Source organism: Arvicanthis niloticus, chromosome 25 (assembly GCF_011762505.2).
Source record: "Arvicanthis niloticus isolate mArvNil1 chromosome 25, mArvNil1.pat.X, whole genome shotgun sequence".
NCBI lineage: Eukaryota > Metazoa > Chordata > Mammalia > Rodentia > Muridae > Arvicanthis > Arvicanthis niloticus.
Genome location: NC_133433.1, coordinates 16,172,527 through 16,198,330, shown reverse-complemented (window position 1 = coordinate 16,198,330; position 25,804 = coordinate 16,172,527). Strand labels below are relative to the sequence as shown.

Genomic DNA, 25,804 nt, shown 5'->3' with positions numbered 1-25,804 from the left:
TAAGTAGTTCCATCCACAATTTATTGAATTACAAATCAGATTCATTAGCTGTTATCATGGCTAAACAGACTAAATCTCTAAAAAGTAGCTTAGTGGGTTCTTGGATGTCAGCATTATTGAAATATTAAATTATGAGGAGTTAAAGATATCAAGTACCTCTCTGTCAAAATTTTAACTTGTAAAAATATTTTAAAGACCATCATATTTGATAATAAATTAGGTTTATATAACTGATAATTTCAAAATAAATAAAACCTGAGTTGCAAATGCTTCCTCATATCCTACCCCAGCACACATATAGCCCATTTTCATTTAGACCAGTGTACTTCAAACATCAACGAATACACATATAACCCTTCGAGATCTTGTGTAAGGGTAGTAAGTTAAATGCCTAATGAGCTACAGAGGAAGCTGATGCTGCTGTCCTTGGACCATCTCTTGAGCAGTAAGGTGAATTAAGTATGATTTCTGTCTGAATGACTGGCTTTATAATGCCAAGTTAGAAAAGAATGTTCTAGTTAAATGAAAGCATGAAGTATACCAAGTTGGCAGTGTTTGGGTTTGTCTGAGACTGACACCTTTGACACACTTGAATACAACTTGGGATACCAAGCTTCCTTAACTTTAAAAAAGTGACAGCTAAAGGCTCTCCCAGTTAATTCAAGCCAATACACTGCAAACTACTGTTAAAAAAATCTTTAATGGTTAAGTGTCCATTTAAATTCCTTGTGAGCTTTAAGCTACCCCATCTCCTCCTCCTCTTTGAACAAACAAATGCTGCTTTTTCTTCTGTCTTGTAGCCAAACATCGAGTAACACCCAATGCCCCTCCCTTTAGAAAGCGAACGAAATTATCTCCAACCAAAGGGCCCAAAGCAAACAGGTTGGCTTCTTTAACACATTCATAGGTGTATGCATCGACCTCTACAGGATTACCCTTGCACGTTATTGGCTGGCTTGAGTTACGGCCTAGGTAACACCCTTGTTCCTTCAGAAAAGACAGGTTAGGATGCGAACCTATCAAGATTACAGCTGCAGACAGTTTAAATATTTTCTTCAATCCAGAGACACTTTGAAGAACGCATTTCATGTCTGACTTAAAGGAAAGCACACGGTGCTCAGGAAAACTGGTGTAATCAGATAAAGAGTCCGAGTCTGCAGAGTATGACTGACTACACATCATATGGTAGACTTTGTGATACTCAGGATACAACTTTTTGGGAAGCTGTTTGAAAATTAAGCTTGGATCAGTTACTCGTCTGCGAAACACGTGGATCACAGGGATATTATTGTTATAAGCACAGAGCACTGCATCAGCTGCAGTCAGGCCGGAACCTACAATCAGCACTGGGTCCACTCTGCCACACAGCTTTCCTTTGTTTATAGCAGCTCCAAACTCAGGCATTGAATGAAATACAAAAGGAAACTCTTCCCCTTCAACTTCCAGATGGGCAGGAGAATCCAACGTTCCAGTTGCAAGAGCTACATTCTCAGCAAAAAGGCAAAAGGGAACATGAGAACCACCTGCTATTCGCTGATAACCTCTGATTTCCCAGTTTCTCTTGATGAATTTTGACTTCTGGTTCTGTAAGGGCTTTGTTGAAATATCTCTGTCTTGACTACCATTATCACCTTGGTCTCTATAGAGTCTTGATACAGATGTTATGTAAGTATTCTCTCGGAAATTCTTCTGAAGACCCATGACCTTTACATAGTGCTTGTAGTAGCGAGCTATTTCCTCTGGCATGACACGGTCCCCCTTTAAGTTCCTGTAAGATGAAAAGGAAAAATACCCTATGAGGAGAGTACTTGATTACTTTCCTATCTGGTAAGCTTTTATATCTTATTTTTTCCATGACTGTGATAGTTAAAAATTGTCCTCAAGTTTTATAAAGATCATTTTCATGCTTTCTTATTCTAGGCATGTATACACCTAGTATACATAATATAAGTAAATAAAGTCACATACTCATTGAAAACATGACACATTTGGGAAATAATGCATAGGTAGATGAGAAAGTAACTGATTCAATATGAAAAATAAATCTTGTTTAACAAGGTTAATATAATCAGGAAGGCCCCTGTAAACAGTCCTTTATGTGCACACAGCTTTATAGTATCCTAATGGAAACTAGCTCATAATCTCTGCTTCCCAAGAGTTTTATTTAGCAAGTGTATTTCTATTCATGAAATACAGGATTCACAGATACTGTGAACATTTCTCAATAGTCCATTTCTTCATATATCAAAGAATTTTAATATAGTTAGATCTTTACCTTCGTTTGCTAGATATCCAATCTTTAAATTTAAGTCCAGGTAGCTCCATCCAATTTCCAAAGCTGATTGTCAACATAGAGCCTTCCATATTCTAGTTTAAAATAGTTGAAAAAAATGCAATGAAACAGAATTACCTTTTGAAAGCAAGCATCTTATTTACACACAGATTTAGATCATATAAAACATGCTCACACGAGTCCAAAAGAAACAGTGGTACATAAACACTATGGATTGTGGTTTGGAGCATGAAAACTAACAATCACACGATAGGAAAATGGATGCACCTGGAGGTAATCCTATTAAGTGAGTTACCCCATTTTCACAAATACAAGCATCTTACATTCTCTCACTTGTTAATACATTTCTTCTGAAATTCCATTCTAATACAACTTTTATGTATTCCATCATTTGGAATGACCTATAGTCATACGTTTTTGAGACAAATCACAGCACTAGTGATCTATAATTTAGATATACATGGTAACAAACACATCAGCATATTTATTTCTTAAGGAAAAGAAAAATGTTCACTGATTTCCAAAATTCTGTTTTTTCATTTTGGTGTTTTTTTGTTTTTTTGGGTTTTTTTACAGATTTTTTTAAAAATTGGAAAACAGCTTTTCTCTATCAATTATAATTCTGCAATCTGGACTAGGCTAGATACAACATAATCACCTTCTAAAAATAGAAAAATAAGCAGTGGTTGCCTGAGAAACAGACTCAGCATTGGGGTTAATGTTACCATCAAACAAATAAGCCTCTCAAGCTTTCTCAAGCTACTTCTGCTTCCCACAAAGAAATCGAAAAGTTAAGTGCCAAGGGGCCTACCCAACCACAGACAATCTCATCCAGCTCTGTAGACAATGCCTCTGTTTTCACAACTTGCCCTTTTCTTCACAGCCCAGCACTGAGAATGGGCATATTATAATAACTTTTATTCATCCAATGACATAACGTACATCTCTAAGTAAGAGATGAATACGTTTACTTATGTAATTTTTGTAACATACATACGGTCTTATATATGCCAGTTTGGCCTTGACCTTCCCTATGTGATATATAAAGCATGAATACCTGCTGTCACTGGGATAGCAGTGTTCAGAAAGGGGCAGATGTGACACAAGTATTGTCCAAGTGTATGTGAAATGGTACTTCTTCAAAGATGCAGTGGTTTTTTTGTTTGTTTTGTTTTTGTTCGTTCATTTGTTTGGTTGGTTGGTTTTTTTTGTTTTTTTTTGTTTGTTTGTTTGTTTGCTTTGTTTTTTTTTTTTTTTTTTTTTTTTTTTACGAGACAGGGTTTCTCTGTGTAGCCCTGGCTGTTTTGGAACTCACTCTGTAGACCAGGCTGGCCTCGAACTCAGAAATCCGCCTGCCTCTGCCTCCCAAGTGCTGGGATTAAACATATGCGCCACCACTGCCTGGCGATGCAGTGGGTTTTAAGGAGTGTGTCATTAGGGAGGAAAACTATTCCAGGCAAAATAAAAACTGAAATGACAGATTAATAATGAACAACATCATCAGTGTCATTCAGGAATTAAAAGGCCAGTCTCCCCCAGCTTCTTAGACTCTCCTAACTTTTAGAATCTTCTACTGGATCAGTTTGTACTTGCATACTCAAGCCTTATGCAATGCTATGCTTCTATGACTACAGATGTTTTATCCTAATGATGTGATTTATGGTGAATACTAGTGGTCTTGAGACACAGGTGTGTGGCTGCTTGCATTTACACACACACACACACACACACACTTGCTTTCATACACAAACATACACACAATCTCTGAAGGGATTGGGGTTTCAGTCTGGTTGACAGAATACTTGCTTAGCATACACTGCTCTGTGCTTTGTTCTCAGGGCTTCATAAACTAGGCATAGTGGGGCACATCTGAAATTCCAACATTTGGAAGGTAAAGGTAGGAAAAGCAGAAGTTCAAAGTCATATTTGCTACACTCAAGAGTTTAGGGCCAGCCTAGGATGAGGCCAACCTGGTCTACAGAGGGAGTTCCAGGACAGCTAGGACTTGAAAAAAACTAGTTAGTGTGTGTGTGTGTGTGTGTGTGTGTGTACACTAGGCATAAACAAGTTTCCCTGCTAGGCAGCTCTACAAGCAGATTTTCATATACTGTTCACTGCTGGAAGATTTCAACCCATCTTCAGCAAACAGCAGGGCAAGAGCAGCAGCGCAGGGCAAATGGTTAAGTGTAGGAACGCCTGTGTGAGTCAAGCCTGTGTGAGTCACTGTGGTGGTCTGAATGAGAATGGCCCCACAGGCTCCTATACATCCTTAGTCCGCAGTTGTTGTAACTATCTGGAAGGACGGGGATATGTGGCCTTGGAGGAGGTATGTAGCTGGGACTGGGCTTGAAGTTTGGAAGCCCTTGCTGGGCGCTGACACTCACTCTCTCTTCCTGCTGGCTGGGCATGAGGATACAGATCTCAGCTGCCTCTCCAGCACTGTGCCTCCCTGAATGCCACTATGCTCCCCACCATGATGATAATGTATGAAACCTCTGAAACTGTAAGCAAGCCCCTGATTAAATGCTTTCTTTTATAAGAATTGCCTTGGTTGTGTGTCTCTTTGCAGTAATAGAAAACTAAGACAGTCATTAAATGGGGTTCAAGCATGAACTTTACAGGCTCTGAAACAGGGAGAAATATCTTTTGTTCAAATTAAACCTTTCATTTACAGTATTTTTTCTTTAAAATCTTAACAGATGGAAATACAGGCTGGAGACATGGCTCAATGGTTCAGAGCATAGGCTCTTCTTCTAAAGGACCAGGGTTTGATTACCAGTACCTACATGGCAGCTCACAACAATCAGTAATACCAGTTCAAGGCACCTAAAATCCTCTTCTAATTTCTGTGAGCACCAAGCATCCACATGGTGCACAGACATACATGCAGACAAAACACTTATACACATAAAATAATATAAATATAGCTTTTAAAAAAGAAAATACATGGAAAGAAGAGATAACTGGTTTTCAAAATACCTTGTGAGATTTTTCTAATCTTTAAATTATTGAAATTTTATTTACTATAAAAAAGTATTCTTTTTTTGTCTACACAATTTGTATAGGTTAGTAGAGATATACTTATTCAAAGACTACATCATTAATAAAAATCTGGCTTAACTACCTATAGTTAATGTATGCTTAATGAAACAACGGAAATAAAATGTTCATGTTGCTGCACACCTTTAGTACCCACACTTAAGGCGAGGCAGATGGATTGCTGAGATCAAGGCCACACTGGTCTACAAAGTGAGTTTCTAGGTCAGTCAAGAGATACACAGAGAAGCACTGCCTTGAAAAACAAACAGCCGGCATGGTGGCACATGCCTTTAATCTCAGCACTTGGGAGCAGAGGCAGACGGAACTCTGAGTTTGAGGCTAGCCTGGTCTATAAAGTGAGATCTGGGACAGCAAACGCTATGCAGAGAAGTCCTGTCTTGAAAACAAAACAAAAATTGGTTTATAATAAATCCCTCAATATACACTAGAATGTGAATAACATACTTACATGCCATGCCCCACCAGGCGGGCCCTTACCAAGAACTAAGTGAGGGATATAATGATGTTGTTCCAATTTCCAGTGCAGAATGGACGGGGAATCATACCCAAAGTCAGCATCTGGGTGAAGAAGGGTGTCAAAAAGGACTGCCACTGGATTGGACGATCGTCCCTCAAGACCCTCGGACAGGTATTCTAAGTCCTGAACCAAAGGAAAAAAAAAATATGTGAGTTTGAAAAAAACGAAGACAATTAAGTTGACGAAGGCCATGCCAACTCAGTAGCTTCTAAGAGTGAGTTAGAGAACATGGATTTTCCTTGAGTTCATTCATACTAGATTCCTCAGCAAAATAAATGTAGGCAATGTTTGAATTTAAAACAAAGGTTTTTTTGTTGTTTTTGTTTGTTTGTTAGTTTGTTTGTTTATTAAAAGTCCTTCTAAGAGTTGAAGATGCCTTTGGCATAGAAATGTCAACCGGGATGTAAAAGGTAGCACTTCCCAAATGGATTTCAGCATAGAACACACTGAACCCTCACCAGTGGGGTTGCAAAGATGACTCAGTCAGGAGCTTGCTTTCTTTTTACAAGCAAGCTGAGTCTGATCACTAGAACCTACATTTTAAAAGCCAGGCATGGTGGCCCATGCCTATAATCACAGCAATGTGGAGATGGAGATGAGAGGACTTCTGCAGCTCACTGGCTAGGCAGCCTAGCCTAGGTAAGATTAAAGCCTATGTATGAGAAGCCTCATTTCAAAAACCATATGGACAGTTCCTGAGAAACAACACCCAAGGTCAATGTGCGGCCTACACGCATGTACACTCATGTTCTCATATGAACATGCACCCAAAGCCATATAAAATTCTTTGAAACTCCTCTAAAAAATTAGAATTTTTTGCTCAAAAATTCAATATAGTTTAATATGACATCAGAATGTATTTATAAAACTAAAGTAAATACAAAGCATTATTTAGAATGAAGGATTTACAACAAAGAAATATATTTTAAAAAGCTAATCGTTTTAGCATTAAAATGTTTTATAAGACATGTAACAAATAATACCTGATCCACAATGGAGAGATGTCTTGCTTCTTCTAGTTTACTATGTAAGATTGTATTTGGATGTATTGCTTCAGATGATAAATACGGTCTGTAGCCTGACAGCATATAGGAAAGGCATATTCCTGAAGGTCCATTTCCTATTTTTTTAGAAGAGCAAAGTGATGTAAGTTGATCCTCTTATTGGCTGGGTTCCCCTCCCTGTTCTTCCTCCTCCAATCAACTAAAACCTAGCACTCATAGTTAACCTCTCCTTCTCTCAGTGTTTCAGACTCTCATCTATTTAACGCTTCCACTCTATGCTACTGATTTCCAAAATTAGCGGTCTACGATGACCTGTTCTTGAGAAATACATATTTTCATAAGCTACTTCTTTATTACAATTGATGTGGAACCAAAAACAAATTAACCAATAGCAGGAGAGACAGCTCAGCAGATAAATGCACTTGTCGACCTTCTCTGCAATCTGAGTAAAATCTCTGCAACTAACACAATGGAAGGAGAACCTATTCTTGCAAGTTGTCCTCTGACCTCCATGTACTGTGGCATACACATACACACACAGACACATTAAATTGATAAACAATCAAAATAAATGTGTAAAAAAGACCTTAAAAATATTTTAAAAACCAATTTATATGGCTATATCCACAAATGCAAGGAGAACCATTTAACAAAACCCAGCATCCACCCATGATTTAAAAACATGCAGCATTTGAAAGAGGAAAACTTCTTCAACATAACAAAGAATATGTTAAAAATAGAACAACAACAACAAAACCCAAAAACAGTCCTACTCATCCCCATGACGGACAGTCTGAAGGAATGAAATAAAAAGTGCACAACTTGAGAAAGGAGGGGAAACACTGTTTGCCTGTAACATGATTATCTACATAGTAAATCCCAAGAACTGACCCCTTAAGATCTCCGTTACATCAATAAGCAAATACCAACTACTTTCTTGCAGCAGCGATGAAAAAAGTGCAACTTGAAATAAAAAACACACTATCATTTATATTTATGTCAAAGAAATATTTTAGCATAATATTAACAAAACGTGTATGAGTTACATAAAGACCAACTATGACTAAAGAAATAAAATTTTAATAGCCCACATAGATGAGAAGATACTCCATCTTCATAGATAGGAAGACTCAACATTGTCAGTTGTTCTTAACCTAATCTCTAGACTTAATACAACTCCAATAAAACAGTTCAAGAAAGGCGAGTGCACGCCTTTAATCCCAGCACTTGGGAGGCAGAGGCAGGTGGATTTCTGAGTTCGAGGCCAGCCTGGTCTACAAAGTGAGTTCCAGGACACAGGACAGCAGGGTATACAAAGAAACCCTGTCTGGGGGCAGGGGGAGAAAAGAAAAAGAAAGGCAAATAGCCACCACAATGCTGTCTTGAGATAGGTCTTGCCTGACTTCCTCAAGTTTGAGTGTTAGATGGAAAATATAAATGGCAGGTAGTTAAATAGCAGCTGTACATCCTGTCTGTTGAGGGGATACAAAGGATACGGATGGTTATTATAATGTAGGTAATTATAAATCTTACTGCATAGCACTACAATGTCAAATGGCACCAGTTACTAACTCACAGTTGTCACTCATTTTATAAGTCTGTCTACAGGTGCCTAACCAATATGACAGAGCCGTAGGGTTGAAGTACAATAATAATATACACAGAATGGCCTGCACAGAACTCTAACAACACTGGTCATCATTAACAGCTATCATCAGTAAAAGCTATTGCATCCCAAAATGACTCTCTAATCATACAAGCCAATCCTTCTTCAAAGACTTGGTAATGGCTATTTTAACATATCTAACAACTTCATTATAATTCTGTTTTTCATTAACTGCCTCCATTCACAGAAGCATCTTCTTTTATTTTCGTGCTTTTAAGATACTTGGAGTTGTACATATCTGTGAGGCAAAGTGTGGCATTTTAACACATATATACAATAGTGATCAGATCAAGGTGACACATACATCACTTTTAACACATATATACAATAATGATCAGATCGAGGTGACACATACATCACTTTTAACACATATATACAATAATGATCAGATCGAGGTGACACATACATCACTTTAGATACATACCAATCATAGGAGCTGGTAACAGTCACACTGCTACTATTGTAGTAAGTGGAGCCTTTTCAATACAATGTAAGAACATACACACCTTAGAATTACAAAAGCAGTAAGAGCAGTAACTGGCTTTAAAACACAAAATATAATAACTTACCAATTATTACCATAGGCAAAGTCACTGATGAATCTTCAAGTAAAGAAGTTTCTTCAACTAATGGCATCCCTTTAATGTTTGGCCCCAAATTGTCACCAAAATATTGCACTAATGAATTAAAAATCTCTCCTTCAGTTTCAGTGTCACTATAGTTTCTTAAAAAAAAAAAAAAAAAAAAAAGTATAGTTACTATAGGTTTTATAAAATCCAATTCATTCTTATATTGTGTTTAGGCAATAGAATATCCATGAGTTGCATAGTACTTTCAATAGTATATCATGTAAATCCACAAGTCTGAAATACCTATTTATCTCATATAAATATCTTAAAAGCACGTTAACTACTAAGTAAGCATTTTTTCCGGGCTAGGGAAGGAGCTCAGTTGGTAGAGTACCTGCCTACATCAGACCCAAGTTCAGTCACCAGAAACCACACAAAAAGGCTGATCACTGTGTCAGCTCCCTGGGGCTCAAAGGCCAGCCAGTCCAGTCTACTTAGCAAGCTCCAGGTCAGTGAATGATTCTTTCTAGAAAATATAGGTGGACAGTTTCTAAGGCACATGTGCATGTACACACACACACACACACACACACACACACACAGCTTCTTCTATTGACCAAAGACAATTATAGTTGAGATTTTGTAATTATTTTGGGATGCCTAGAAAGAGCTGCTTTCTTCTCTATTTTTTTTTTTTTTTCCTCAGCCAGGAACCGATGGTGCACATCTTTAATCCCAGCAGTCAAGAGGCAAAGACAGGTGGATCTCTGAGTTTTAGGACAGCTTGGTGCACTACGGAGTGAGTTCCAGGAGAGCCAGGGCTACATAGAGAAACCCTGTTCAAAAAAAAAAAAAAAAAAAAAAGCACTTACACAAATCTAGCCACCGATATTTTAAGGACAGAGAGAGTACAAACACTGGGCCTTTTGGTAAAAGAAATAAGACCTTTATGTTGACTTCAAATCTTTATTTACCAACTGCCTCTCTAGAAACTAGTTTCAGTATTCTGGCATTCAGTTAGTAACTGTAGCATCCTCTGAACTCAATTAATGCTGTTATCTTTAGATTACTTCAAAACAGAATCCTCAAATTACTTTTCATCTCTCGCCAACAATTGCAATGACTGGAAGGGTTAATGCAGTGCATGTTAGCTGTGTTTGTTGGGACTTTCTAAATGACAGATGTTATTTCATAGGACTAAGGTGAAACTGTTAATCCCAGAGGTGATAGATGGAATCTTGAGAGGCTCCATCCTGCCTTTGATGGCTAATCTCTACTGTCAATTAGACTGAGTCTGAAAGATTTCCTAGATCGGATTATTTGAAGCCTGAAAACATACTATAAATGTGGGCCACACCTTCTACTAGGAGGCCTGATTAAAGAACATGGAAGGAAATTTGCTTTCCAGCCTGTGTGACTTCATCTTGCTGGCAAGTTCCTCTACTATCCTGTTGCTGAAGCATTCCTTCATTGATCTTAGAAGCAACTTCTTCAGGGTTCCACCATAGACTAATACCAGCAGCCCTCCAGGAATCTTTCAGGCCTTCAGTCCCAGCCTGAGATTGCTGAGACATCCACTTCATGGACTGAGCAACTATCAGCTTCTCCACTTATCCAGCCTGAAATAGCCTTTGTTGGACTACCTGGACCACATAAGACAATCTATAAATTCCTTTAATTACCATTCCATCAGTTCTGTTCATTCAGAGAACTTAATACACTACCCAGGCCAGTACAAAGTTACACTGTCTAATATTCTACCCCAGGATAGTACAAAGTTGTTAACAGACATTAACCTTTCCTGGCTCTTAAAACAACAAAAAGTCTGCCCTTAATATGACCAGACCAGTATTAGATTTCTATTTGTTTTGTTTTGAAGACAGGGAATATTTTATTTAAAACCCATCAGTGAAATGGACAGCTTGGTCAGCTTGGACGATTCATGTTTAAAGCCTAAGTCAGCAACTGTATAACCAGACCACAACTTTCTGTGTTGAAACAGAATAAACTTCCTTGTAAAAGTTGCACCTTTGTGAAATTTACTTTAGTATTTAGCTTTTTCCTCACCTTCTCTCCTCAACAGAATCCACACCAATTTTTTCATAACCCTTCTCTAGGGCAGCCATGTCCTCATGGACCTCAGAGAATTCCTTCTCCATGCCCTCACCAACGAACCAGTACATGAAGGCATGCTTGGCATACATAACATCAAATGTGATCTAGGCGAGCCCATGCTTCAGCAACGGCTGCGGTGTTGCTCAGTATGCACACAGCTCTCTTGGCCAGATACACAGTGGGAGGCTGGTAATTATTCCAGTCTTAAAGTGAGTGGGGCACCAGTCCACAAACTGGATGGTAGACTTGGTCTTAATGGTAATAACATCTTTGGGAACCACATCTCTTCCATACAGTAGGCATCACGGTCACAAACTGCTATCTAGTTAGCTGACTACAAGCAGATATTGGTTATCTCTGCTACAGGAAGCTGCTCATGGTAGGCTTTCTCAGCAGAAATCACAGGAGCATACTGGCCAGAGGGAAGTAGATTCAAGGACAGATCACAAGATTGGTCTGGAATTCTGCCAGGTCAACATTCAAGGTCCCATCAAATCTGAGGGAAGCAGTGTCAGAAGACACAGTCTGACCTATCATCCTATTCAAGTTACTGTAACTTGGGTGTTCAATGTTGAGATTTCTATAACAGATGTCATAGATGGCCTCATTATCTACCGTGAAGGCACAATCAGAGTGCTACAGGATGTTATGGGTGGTGAGGATGGAACTGTAGGGCTCAACCACAGCAGTGGAAACCTTGGGGGGGGGGGGGTGTTGAATAAATGGAGAACTCCAGCTTCAACTTCTTTCCATAACCAACAGAGAGCCACTCCATCAGCAGAGAGATGAATTCACGGCCAGATCCCCTACCAAAGCCATGGAAAACCGAGAAGCCCTAAAGATCTGTGCACTGGCCAGCCAGTTTGAGAGTTCTGTCCACGACAAGATCAATGGTCTCCTTGCCAATGGTTTAGTTGCCAGAGGTATGTTGTGGCCTTTACTCTACCTCAACGGTTTTGCCTCAACACTTTTGGGGCTAAGTGCTCTGGTCAAGAGAGAGAGTGGGGCTCTTGGGGCAAGAGACTCGAAGAATGGAGACCAAACAGGGTGTGATCAAGTCTCTCTTATTGAAGGGAATTCTGAGGTATTTATATACACAAGCAGGAGAACACAGGTGAAAACACTTTACCACGTGCACTATACAGCTGGGGTCACTAAACAGCAAAACAAGCTATGTGGGATAAACAATATATTTATCAGAGTACGCTTCAGCTGTTATAGGCTTTTGACAACCAAGTCTTTCATCAGGGTATATGGTTCCAGATGGCTGCAAAGTTGATCTAGCCGCTTTCTATTAAAGTCGGCTCCCAACAGAGGTATAACTATAGTCAGCATCTTCCTTGTCTGTGATGAGCTGAGCTGCTCAAGGTAGAAAAGCTGGCAGTAGGTACCAGTGCATAATTCACCAATAGCTATGGGTTCCAGGTCTATGACCACTGCCCAAGGCACATGCTTGTTAGTACCTCTCTCACTGAAGGTGGTGTTAAGACTCATCTCTCCCTCCAGTGATCATGTCACTTGGCATCTGGCCATCAGGCTAGATGCCATTTTCCGGGCAGTAGAGCTCCTAGCAGGCACTGCCCATCTGGACACCAGCCTGGCCAACGTGGATAGAGATACACTCACACACGGTTGCTACTTTGAGGCTGCCGAATGAATGGGGTAGACAAGGAAGCAGTATTACTTCTTACAGCTCGACTCTTAAGTGGTCCATGTAAGAGAACCTGCTACTTACAGTTCTCTTATGTAGCCAAAGCAGATAACCTGTTGGCATGGCTGTTAAAGGTAGCCCATCCTCACATGCAGGCCTGCCCGTAGAAGGGTGTTTATGCTCAATCCAACCCATTCAGGATCATTCCACCTACACCTCTGGAATTAGATGCAGATGTATCTGCTGCTTCCCCATTTCTGCTTCTTGGCAATTACACTAAACCTGAGTGGTTTTTCCCTTTGGTGAGATATTTTTCTACAGAGTTTAATATAACTCAGACTAGCCTCAATTGCAGTATGTAGCACTTGCCTGCACTACTCAGAGGCTAGAATTACAGGTGTGCAATGCTCAGTTCAGCCTAACTTGAACTTTTTATATTATCACATTTATTTCCTCACGCTGGGGGAAGGGAAGGTCGTGAGTATGCCAAGACACTTGTGCAGAGGTCAGAGGACAGCCTGTGGAAGTCCGTTCTCTCCGTCCATGTGTGTAGCAGGATCTAACTGAGATCATTACTCCGAGCTATCTCTAACCTGAGTGTTTCATGCTCTGGGCTGTTCATACTTCTCCAGTGAGTGCAAAGGAGAAACCCTATTTCTTTTGCAGGCTTCTGGCCAGTCATTTTGGCTACACAAACCCTATTTATATTATTACTGTTATAAAGGTCACAATTCTGTCTTGGGACCTGCAGACCTTCCTTTAGTGTTTTCCAGCCATCCTTACCTTAAACATTGATGCTTGCTCCCACAGATAAAACCCAAGACGTATAAAGATGATCATTATGCTAAGGTTTTGGTAACGACAAAGACTACATATTCCTTCTCATAACTGAATCCTAGCTTTTAATTTTAATGTGGACATTTATGCTGGAGTACATACAAAACCCAAGTAGAAAGGGACCCATGAGGTGGAAGATGCACCTTAAAGGGCATGGAGCACAGTTAAATATGTGACTTAAAAAAAAAAAAGTAGAAAGGTGAATGACTAGAGGTAGAAATGTTTCACTAAACAGGAGAACAGGGAGATGAGAGACAGGTGGAAACTAAAGACGTATGGAAAAGCCATACAGAAGCATAATACTCAGTAAGCTAATTTTAAAATAAAATGTAAAAATGGGACGAGATTTGCGAGACGGTGAGATGGCTCAGCAGCTGAGAGCTTGTAGTGCAACATATGGACCAGAGCTTGAATCGCTGTACCACATAACAAGCCATGCACGATCCCCTCAGACCTAAAATCCCCATACTGAGAGGGTAGAGACCTGAGGGAGGGTCATTGGAGATTGGTGGCTGGTAGCTTAGCTCCAAAGTGTACATTCTAGCTTCAGCAAAGTTGAACAGAATGATCCAAGAGGATACCCAATGCTCCCTCACTCCCACTACACGCACCCCTCCCTCCACCAACACACACAATTTTTAAAGAGCTTAAAATAGCACTAGCCTATGTGCATAAATAAGGCTGCTCCCAGAACCCATAGGTTGTTAACTGAAAATCCCAATGCCCAGACGTTGGCTACCTCCCTACACACTATTAGTCAGGGAAGCTCCAGAGGCCCCCAAAATAATGCAAGTAATTAACACTGCTGTTGGCAGTGCAATAGAACTAGATAGTAAAACCTTACTGCTCAAGACACCATGTGCTCTGTTCACAGGAAAAGAATTCAAGTGGTAGCTGGGAAAGATGTCCCAGATAGAGGTGGGACATCCTCCCTCCAAAAATCCAGGCTGCTGAGGGAAAATCACCAACATCCCTAACTCAGCTGTGGAACCTGCAATACTACTGACTGGCCTGGCAAGACATCCCCAGTGGTGCAATAGTGGCAGGTTTGTTCTGGGGGCAACAAATTGCTTTCTGGTTGAGACTGGGCCTTCTCCATAGGAAAGAATCCCATTTGGCACTGCTGAGCTAGTAGACAGTTTGGGCTGGGAAGGTCATGGGCCTAAGGGGGAAGCTACTACAGTTTTGGTTTCTGTTGGCAGTGGTGGTAGGTTTTGTTTTTGTTTCTTTTTTGCTAAATGGATAAGATGTTCCTGACAAACTGCCTTCTAAATAACTGTGTCTATGCCTATAAAATAGTGCTGCTGCCAGCTCTGGTCGGAGCAGCTTCTTCTCTGGTGGGCAGCAGTTACTGTAGACTCATAATGGCTCAAAGTGCTGAGAGTAAGTGAGCAGTGGATGCTCAGCCATGTATAGGGCGTCTCTATCCTGAGAATCACATCACATTGCACAAAGGGTGAACTGATATAACAGCCAGAGAACGGGCTGGGTGCCATAGACACTTCTATATTCTGTACCATGCCAGCTCTGATTACCTGTGTAAGACTAAGCACAGTCTCCTGTTGTGAGTGGCACCTTATGAGTGAGCCTGCATAGGCCCCACCCCTTTACTCAGGCAGCTAATGTCACTGAGCGAGAGAGAGATTTTCTTCAGTGGTATAGCCACTGGTAAGGTGTCCATGGTCTAGTAAATAACCTCTCATCCATGCTTCTGTGAAAAAATCTAGTAAAACATATCAGTCACTGCCAGAAAAAAATAAAAAACTTAAAAATAAAAATAAACCTGTATTTTCTTACCCATATAAATAAATGTTGTGAGATGCAGAGTTAATATTCAAGTGCTATATGTATAAACTTTGACTTAAACTCCAAATCACTTCCATTTAAAGGAAATCCAGAAGTCAGCCTCTGGGTAACTCATTAGGACCAGGCCAGCATTCTACACCAAGATGTTTCAAGAAGCTGGAGAATTTTAATACAGCTATCAATTCCTGAGTGCACACTTTTTCATTTCACTAGGTATGCCCTCTCGTTTTGTGTGTGTACATGCATGCATGTGTCTAGAGGTTAAGACAACTAGAAACAAATGCCCTCTGTGGAATTTCTGTTAACTGAGAAAAACAAATGGCTTTCAGGAGATCACAGATTAGGAACAGAAGATAACTAGTTATTTGAGGAGATCCAAGACCAAGATAAACAGAGGAAGCATTAATATATATTTTTAAATCTTTAATGAAATGTTTTAACCTATTAAGCACCCTCTTGTGGAGTGCGGTGATCGTCTGGATAAGGCCACTCTTTTGTTTGCAGGGATCTGACTGCCCTGACATTTGCTGAAACTAGTGTCCATTTCTTGTTTCCATGACGTAGGTCCTCATCAATAAGCCCATGGTTCCAATATGTTCAAAATTTTGTAATTAACACTAGTATCAGAAAGCATTTTATTAGTAGCATATGTATGTGTACATGACGTGTGCATGCATGTTGTGTGATGACGTGTGCCCATGTGCAGGGTGAAAGCTAGAAGAGAAAGACATCCTGCTCTATCACTCCCTGGCAGCCACCAGACCTCAGCAATCCTGCCATCCCTCCTAGAGTCCAGAGGTTACAGGAACACACAAATACTCGTCTTTTACACCTTGGTTCTAACAAGATGTAAGAGACTGGAGCTCAGGTCCTCACCATTACACAGAAAGCACGCAACCACGGAGCCACCTTGCAGCCCTCCCAAAAATTATTATCCTCTCCAACTTATTTACATACGCCTTAGCTCTCCATTATCCCAGGAGCATCATACTGTAGTTTTGACCTGCATTTCCCTAATAGTATTAAGAATCATTCCATGTATGTGTCGTTTCTTCTTATTTCCTCATTCCCCCTCATTCTCATATTCTCTCTCTCCCTCCCTCCAGACCCTTTGCCTAGTTTTAAATTTGGCATAGTAGATCTTTTAAGGTTTTATTATTTTTTTTTTAATTCTCTAGTCAACTTTCTTCAGACAGATAGTTTATAAACATTTTCTCCCATTATCTGTTTGTTTTTCCTCTTGTGTGTGCTATGGTGTGTGTCTAAATCAAAAAACAAGTTTAACAATCAATTTTCTTCTACCACGTGGTATCCCCCTGGTCAGCAAGCTCAGCAGCAAACACCCTCACCATCTCGACAGTCTATTTTTTTTTTTTTTCAGTTTCTTGGCATCCTCTACATACATTTTAAGTTCTGACCACTCCCAAAGTATTTTTTCTTCTGTTGATGTGCTTTCAATGTCATGTATAAGAAATAAGTGCCTGATTCACAGCCACAAATGTTTACTATATTTTCATCTAAGAGTTTTCTGATTTCATTTTCATGCAATTTGAACAAGCAGACAAGTTCATTCTTTTGTTTGTGGAAACCCTTGTGGGGATCTGACTGAACTACATTTGCTGAAACTAATGCCTATTTCCTGTTTTCGTGGGGCTACCATCAAAGACAATTCATCAGACAATGATTTGTGGCTGTCCACTGCATCCCACTCATCTATGCTGACATTTGTGCAGCACCAGGCTGTCTTGATGCCTAGTGCTTTGCAGGAAACTTTGAACCGAAAACAGGTGAGTCCTCTAACTTTGCTTTTTCAACCTTTGTGAGACTACTCTGGGTCTCTTGACACTCCCTCCCAACCCCCCACCCCCATCAATTTATGCAAAGAAGGCAGTTTGTCTTTATAATACTGCACTGGCCTGTAGACCAGCCACAAGAATCTTTCAAAGATTCAGGTTTTTAGTCTACAAACATAAAATATTTTTCTATACAGTCCTGCTTTCAGTGAATATCTTCTGAGAAATGCACAGCTCTTTCCATCCCTATGTTAACACTGAGTGTATCATACACAAACTGATAGTTATGTTACTGCAAAACTTGAAATTTATGGGAAGCCACACCTGTATTCAGTGTGTCACTACCTGCAACTTCATCATGTAGCACACTTCAACCCTAACTTCTTCTAAGGCTTCCTGCTTTTCAATGTACAGCCTTGTATCTTTTGTTAAATTTCTTTCAATTTTTTTAACGAAAATTTTAGTGTTTCACTTTTTACACTAAGTGGAACTATTTTGTTATTTTCCCTTTCTGGTTATTCATTATTGCTGCATTCAAGTATAATTTACTCTTGTACAACCAATCTTGTATTCTGAAATATTGCTGAACTTGGTATATAGGTCTCAAGAAGTTTGAATCAAACAATTCCTAAGACTTGAAGATAAACAGAACAAAAAGTTTAGTAGCTCTAAATTCTTTGTACCTACCCAAATTCCACAGTATGGAGCAACTCCTGATTTCTTGGTGCTATAGTTCAGGACTATGAGCAGTGTTCATTTGTACTTAGGTTTCCAATTTGATAAATAGTCTAAGAAAAATTATTTTGAGGTTTTTTTTGTTTGGTTTTGTCTATTTTTAAATCTACTGTTTCTTTATTCAGGGCACCAATAAAATTGCAAAATTTATAAAATTACATTTCAGAACTAGTAAAGAATGCGCATTTTGCATGGAAAAAATGTTAGCACACTGTCAGACATTAGAGTCAAGACCCTTTGCTATGATTTTGGAAGCCTTGCACATTTTGTTTTTGAAACACTACAGTCCAAAGTTACTAAACAAGGTAGTATAGACATAATTTTCGTAAATAAAAAACTTCTCAGTTACAGCAACACCTTTTTAAATAATCAAATACAAATCTGCATCTCAACTTTAAGGGAATTGGAACCACAATTCTAGAATTTCTCAAATGGACACTTCCACACTAAAAGCTCTAAGGTGCCAAATAAAGACAGTCTCCCATTTTATTTTCCAGAATAGAACGTGCGAAGTCTTCCCCCTTGAAACATTCTGTCATGATGCCTATTAATACAGGCTCTGGAGAAACCCCAAAATGTAGTTGTTACCACAAACTGTTTTAAAATCAGTCTCTATTAAAATCTCGCAGCCTAGGTGGCTGAGGATGGCAATGCAATGGTAGAGCACTGGCTTCATTGGCAAGGCCCCGAATTTCATTCCCAGCAACACAAAAACCGATGAATGAAAATACCACTAGACTTCGAGGTCAGCCTGGTCTACAGAGTGAGTTCCAGGACAGCCAGAGATACACAGAGAAACCCTGTCTCGGAAGAAAAAAAAAGAAAAAAAAAAAAAAAAGAAAACACCACTAGAGGAGAAATGTTCCTGAAGGAGCTGGCAATCTTTAAAAAATTTTAAAAAGTTTTTTTAAACAAGTTTTAAAATACCCGACCTAACAGAAGTATTTTAAAGATGATACATTTAACTATAATAATATAGTAGACATGCTTTCCTCTCTCCCAACACTAAACTGTAGCATATTCTCTTCACTCCCTCCCTAAATTTCTTTGCTCAGAGATAAGAGGGTGGTATTTACCCTACAGCCTCAGAGTATGAATTCCAAGCTCTCCCCTTACCGTTCAAAGGTACACCAAAGGTGTCAGGAGAGTTTCAGCGGGTTATTTTCTAAAAGAAATGTAGCTTCCCAAGAGGCTTCAATTTTTCACTGCAACCTGCTTTGTACAATACGCAGAGTAGATAGCTTGTGAAGTACACAACAATCTGTCTAGAAGATAGTATCCAGCAGTCTATGAAAGTCTCATTACAAACTCAAAAGGTTGGGCTGACCTAGCTTGTGGCTACTACACCAGGAGTCTGTGCGTTCTCTGCACCTCATGTCCCTTTTTAACCTCTTCTGGGAAGGTTAATAAATACACACACCACTTACCATATTAAATAAAATAAGCTCTCTGATTTGTATTGATGACAGTCACGAATACTGTGACTTGTGGCTCCCAGTAGTAATCAAAGAAATGTTAGTATTTTTAATAGTAATATTAATATCCTTTCCACCCAAGTTAATGGTTCACCTAATTCTATGAGCCTCTATTAAACAACTCTTTATCAGTTTATTCTGTAACATTCATACATGTAAAGCCAGGTTCTGGAGTCCTTACTAAACGTAACATTTCACCCACGAAGTTTCTAGTACTTTTGACCTTTTCTGTAATTCTCCTAAGTGTTGGTCAATTGTACTGGATCCACGTTCATTCATATTTAAAGCTATTCTTTTTCTCACCTAGAGAACTTTTATCACAATCTGAGTATAAAACTGCCATTTTCCAAATTTCTCCATCCTAATACGGCTTTAAATCACTAATACCTTAGTAAGTCACAACCCACTGTCACTACATGACACATTCTTCTCCACTTCCCTTCAAAGCCAATAACTTATGTTCCTAGATCTTTAAAAGATCAAAAATTCAAAGGAGGCTCGTAATGGATTTTTTTCAAATTCACTATTTACACGTAACCGACTCACCACCGGCCTAGCCACTCTCGCCGTCCTGTGACCCGCGCGGTCCAGGAACAAGAAGAGGGGACAAGAAAAGAGCGGGGGTCCCCCGGAGCTCCGAGCAGCGCCGGCCCAGCGGGCGGCGGCCGAGGAGAACACGCTGCAGAGCCAGCTCCGACCCATCCCGGGGGGAAAGTTACCTGAAATGACCGGCCAGGGAGCAGCGGCAGCACCACACAGGCATCGAGAGCGGCTGCCGTCCTCCGCGAGGGCTGACCGCGGGCTCGTCCCGGCGCGCGCCCTGCCTGCACCGCGGCTCACGGGCGCGGGAGTCTGTCCCCGGACAGCGGCTTCCGCTCCTCCCGCCGGCGGCAGGGCGGCGCAGCGAGTGATGGGTGCCGCGCTGGGGGCGGGACCGGGCGCTGCGACGGCGACGCGCGGCTCCGCCCACCAGGTGCGGCGCGTGGACGCCGCCGCCGATTGGTGGAGTCGCGGCGAGGGGCGGGCCCACGGAGGGAGATGCGCACAGCCGCGGGGCTGCGGTCCCGGTCCTCACCAGGCCTACCCTGGGGGACTGGGTTGCGTGCTCGGTGCCCGCTCTTGGGGTTGCCGAGCAGAGGAGAAGGGGCTTCTACCTCCGGCCTGCGGGTCTCAGGGAAGTCTGGCCACGAGAACCTACCTGATCTCACGTCCTCGCACAGTCTCGGGTGCGTCTGGCCTCGGTCCCCGCATCGCGGTCACCCAGAGAATCCCGCAAACCATAGGTGCCCCGGCCGCACGCCTGGCGCTTCCCCTGGCCGGGTTCAGCCTCCCGTCTTAAAGAGCGCGGCTCCAACATTCCCCAGAGTGGGAAGGCCTCCGCCCTGCAGAGACGTATGGAGGGGGAAAAGGGCAGGGCCAGAAGATGTTTTGAGTCTCTCCAGGTGTGATTCCATTGGCAGTCAGAAAATTTAGAATGGGGCGTGTATCTCTTGGTATTTGTCCAAAGTTAAAAGGTGAGGGTGGACACCGCAGGAGCGATTGATCACCTGCTGTTCTACTCAGTCAACGCCCCCCCCACCCCTAAAGCCATGATTATTGTGGGGGGTGGGCAGTTAAAACACGTGTATGTTTATGTCTGTAAAAGAAGTTCTCTATGGTGCCAAAACAAAAACCAAAAAATGCAAAGACTCCAACCAACATTCCTAAAGAGAACTCCTTTTTTGTTTGTTTGTTTGTTTGTTTGTTTGTTTTGTTTTTCAAGACAGGGTTTCTTTGTGTAGCCCTGGCTGTCCTGGAACTCATTCTGTAGACCAGGCTGGTCTTGAACTCAGAAATCCACCCGCCTCTGCCTCCCAAGTGCTGGGATTAAAAGCGTGCCCCACCACTGCCCGGCGTCTTTGCATTTTTAAAAGAGAACTCACCCTGGCAGAACATTGTAGCCTTTGCCTTAATTTCAGCACTGGGGAGGCAGAGGCAAGTGGATCTCCATGAGTTCAAGTCTAGCCTGATCTACATAGGACAGCCAAGGCATTATAGGGAGACCTTGTCTCAAAAACAAAATGAACTCTGCCTGCCTTCAGGATTCCATTATCTAAAGGTGTATTTATTAGGGTTTTTTTTTTAATGGTTTTTCTCCTCTTTGAAATAATAGTAGTATGACAGTTCGTTTTACTTTTAACGTGTTAACAGTGTGAAGGAGAAAGGAAAGAGGCTGCGTTTGCAGAGACATTGACTAGACCTGCATTATGGTGGAAAGCTTAGATTGCTGCAGGTCCCGAAGCTAATTGCCTTATCTAGGCTAGATCTAGCACTGCAGAACAACAGTTACTTGCCCAACTCTGTGTGTGAACTAATGTCTTGGGACTAGTCGATAAAAACCTTTTGGAATCTATGGACTTAACAGATCATTAACTTTCACCTACCAAAAGCTAAGAATGCAATAAGATAGCATCTCGAGAAGCTTCCCTCATCTTGCTGAACCTGCCTCTCTGGTGTACTTAAATAAAGTACAACATCGTATTTTACACTCACCCAGATTTCTTTGTTCTGTGAAACTTCACAAAACTTCCAGTTGGAACATGGACTTTGGGGTAGTTTAAATCTTTGTAATATATTCGGGGTAGTATAAATCTGGGCTCTCGTCACTCAAAATAGCTCCAGAATAGAGCTATTCTGAGTTTATTTATTTTCCAGAATAAATCCTCTTATTCTGTTTACGAGAAAAGCTATGGTTTCTTGCAATGTGACATTTATGCTTTTTCTTTTCTTTCTTTTTTTTTTTTTTTTTTTTTGAGACAGGGTTTCTCTGTGTAGCCCTGGCTCTCCTGGAACTCACTCTGTAGACCAGGCTGGCCTCGAACTCAGAAATCCGCCTGCCTCTGTCTCCCAAGTGCTGGGATTAAAGGTGTGCGCCACCACCGCCTGGCCTGCCTATGCTTTTTCTAATATTCACACCACTATCCTTTTATACATTTTTTTCCCTTCAAGTCCCTCTCTGTTTTAATTTGTGTGGTTTTTTTCTTTTTTTCAGTTTATATTGTTTTTCAATGGTTGCAGAACAAATTAAAAAACATCAGATTTCAAGTTTACATTGGTTTGTATTTAGTGTATTTTTAACAAATACTTTTGGTCACTTGTATACAGGGTATGTGGGCAGGGATGAGGATGTGAATGCAGATGCATACAGAAACCACAAGAGGTTATGGGAAAACCCTGGAGCAGAAGTTATTGGCAGTTGGGAGCTGCCCAATCTCTGTTCCCAGAACCCAACTCTGGTCTTCTGCAAAGCAATTATGTTCTTAATAGTTGAGCTATCTCTCCAGGCCCTAATGTTTTGAGTGTGTCAGAGCTGTAAGAAAACAAATTTCTGGTGGTGAAGCCTTCTGATCTGTTATTACAGTCCAGCAAGTTAGTGTGTTTTTGCATTTTCTACAAACAATTTCTTAAATCATTCAAAACAAACAGTTGCATTTGGTATCATCTGGGCAAACCTGGTAATTGGCCATGTTATAAAAGCCAGTAATTTGATCATATAATACTCTGAACATTCCAGGGAAGAGTCTAGAAATGGTATTATTAATTTGAAGATAGAGACCCCTTCAGATTTGTTAATCATCAAGACCATTGATCCTTTTGGTACCAGAAGTAGCTGTGCCTATCTCTGATGAAGCTAAAATTCCCATCAGTTCAGTTTTTTGCCCTAGACAGGAAGTACTCAGAATACTTCAATGATTATATACAAAGCACAAAACTTCAGTTTTGTTCAAGGGACAGAAATCTAACAGAGAGGCTTCCCTCTTAAATAAACCTTTTTAAAGTTTAATTGTTAATAGTATAACAATCCAGTTCAGCTGCAGAGAATTTACAGAAAAAAAAAAAGATCAGAATAACTTCATACACTATATTTTATAAGGGTTACTTTATAGAATAAGAGAGCAGAAGAAGCCTAATGAGAGGTGGGATTCAGAAAAAATACCAAGTCTCGCTGTAAGATTCCATCACTGTCTGAACAGAAAGCTGTGTGCCTACTCAGAAAGCCGCACCTGCACTCAGGATACAGCTGTCTGCCATGCAGGGCTCTAATGTGTTGTATTTTTCTTTCTCTGCTACAAAGTTAGTTTAGGAAGTCAGAACTTTGTTTCTTTGTTGGATGTTATATAACAGAATTTGGCCCGTGGTAGAATACACAAGTGACACCCAGGTAAACTCAGCAGGGCTAAAGATGGCTGTGTCTTGAACTAAATGGAACGAATGGGCCAATTTAGAAGGGACTTGCATGTTTTGCAGCTTATAAACTCAATATGTGAGCACCATTGTTATAAGATTAGAGAAAAAAAGAAAAATTGAGGCACCTCATGTGACAAAATATAACAGATGTTTAAAATAAGTTTTAGAAAATGAGAATAGGAGATTCTGGAAGAAATGCATAGTAAGAAAAGTAGGGGTGGTGGTGCATACCTCTGAATCCCGCACTCTGGAGGCAGAGGCAGGTGGGTCTCAGAGTTCAAGGACATCCTGTTCTACACAGGGAGTTCCAGGACTATATAGAGACCCTACCTTGAAAAACAACAGACAAAACAGAAGGAGGACGAGGAAGTAGTGAGAAATTTGATTTCTTTGAAAAACACAGAAATACTATAGGAATATGTTTTCATTTTAATCCCAGGTGTGGTATATGGGGCTGCTTCAGACTGTCCACATCAGTTGACTATGATTTGCCTCCTGTGCCACCAGGGGCATGATTTTGTCAGCTGCAGATAGTTTCTGCGGGTATGTGATGTTTGGGGTCCTGGAGACTTTTCAGAGGTTATATAAATGTGAGCACCCCAATAGGATTGCTGCTGCTGGTGGTGGGTTGTTGTTGGTTGGTTGTCATTGATTGCTGTTGGTCACAGTTTTGGTTTGTTAAGTAGTCATGCCCAAAGAAGCAACAACAAGAAGAAATTAGATATCTGGACCCCAGCAGGGAACTTGACACCCCTAACCATCAGGAAGTAGTTTAATGGTAACATCGCTCCCTTTCCCCTGTGTCTTTTTTCCTCTCCTATGTGGTTTTAGGGGGTTGGAAGGGTAGAAAAGGGGTAGAGAAGGGTGGAAAGAAGAACCCACAATGTAGCTAATGCCAGTTACAGAAGAAGGAGGAGGAAGAGGAGGAAGAGGAGGAGGAGAAACAGTCTGCATATGCACATAACCAACTGCATACTAAGCAGAAAAAAACATGCATGAAAGTCTATTGTGGAATTCGTTAAGAAGAGCAGAAGAAGCAAGAGGAATGAGAATCTGACTAGCGTCAACAGGACTGAGTCTTATAAGCTCCAGGTATAGCTTTGAGCTTGGAGCCTGTTGTCTAGACTGAGTAACTGCCTGTAAGGAAAAAAAAAAAGTTCCTAGTTATGAGAGTATCCTGGAAATATTTTAAGAACCTAGTCAAATGATGCTGCCACAAAAGTAGACTTTAATAACAAAAGTAGAATTGCACTTTGTAATCCAATTGAGATGGCTTTGTGACAAAAGATATCCCAGAATGAACCTTGCCAGGACAGGGAGTGTTATTTACATAAAGATAAAATAAACATCAAGCCATTTTCAGATTTACATCCTATAAAGGCAAGAAGCTATCTGAGATTTTGGAGTGCTGGATAGCTTGGAAAGGAGGTGTTCTGAGGAGAAGTGTGCCGTTCCTGCTGGCAGGAACGGGAGGAAACAGCCTCACACTTTGAGCAGAGCAGTGTTTCTCAACCTTAGCATATTAGATTGCCAAGGAGCTTCTAAAGCACACTCTCAATGCTTGAGCTTCAGAACTTCTCCTGCTGTGCCCCTTCCACTGCCAATTAAGTTCAAAAGGTTCCAGGGAAGGGACCAATGTGCGAATCATTCAAATCATGGGATTCCCAAACCGTCAGCCACTGAATTGACAAAACTGTCACACTGCCCCTATCTTTTGAGGGGAATTGGGCAAGAGTATTGTCAAGCTGTCCTGACTAGCCTGAAAATCTCTGTGTTGACCAGGCAGGCCTGAGATTTACAGCCGTCTTCTTTCCTCTGCCTTCTGACTGCTGGGATAACAGTTACGAGCCACATTCCCATCTTAACTTGCCTTTCCCCAGTTTCATTTTGATATTTTTAATAAAGTTGAAAATCTGAAACGGAAAACTATACTCACTCTTTTCCTCCAAGAGTTGTGCTGTTGTTTGTTGTTGACAAGGTTTCTCCATGTAGCCCTGACTCTCCGTGAACTGGCTCTGTAAACCACGTTGGCCTTCGACTCAGAGATCCACCTACT

At 40.8% G+C, this 25,804-nt stretch overlaps 1 protein-coding gene and 1 pseudogene across 1 annotated transcript; both read right to left on the bottom strand.

Moving 5' to 3' along the window:
* On the bottom strand, positions 1-20,483 carry Osgin2 (oxidative stress induced growth inhibitor family member 2). The gene is made up of 6 exons (XM_076924125.1): positions 20,241-20,483; positions 9,110-9,264; positions 6,854-6,990; positions 5,802-5,993; positions 2,276-2,367; positions 1-1,768 (listed from the first exon to the last, which is right to left on the bottom strand). The coding sequence occupies exons 1-6, from the start codon at positions 20,282-20,284 to the stop codon at positions 736-738; spliced, it is 1,653 nt and encodes a 550-aa protein (XP_076780240.1). The 5' UTR covers positions 20,285-20,483; the 3' UTR covers positions 1-735.
* On the bottom strand, positions 11,007-12,014 carry LOC143438387 (tubulin alpha-1A chain-like; annotated as a pseudogene).
* Positions 20,484-25,804: the final 5,321 nt, after the last annotated feature.

Coding starts and splice junctions, on each gene's coding strand:
- Osgin2 (XM_076924125.1), bottom strand. CDS start 20,284: ATGCCTGTGTGGTGCTGCCGCTGCTCCCTGGCCGGTCATTTCAG. Junction 5,994..6,853: donor ATCTCTCCATTGTGGATCAG/GTATTATTTGTT, acceptor CCTTTGGTTCAG/GACTTAGAATACCTGTCCGA. Junction 1,769..2,275: donor TGGATATCTAGCAAACGAAG/GTAAAGATCTAA, acceptor TTCATCTTACAG/GAACTTAAAGGGGGACCGTG.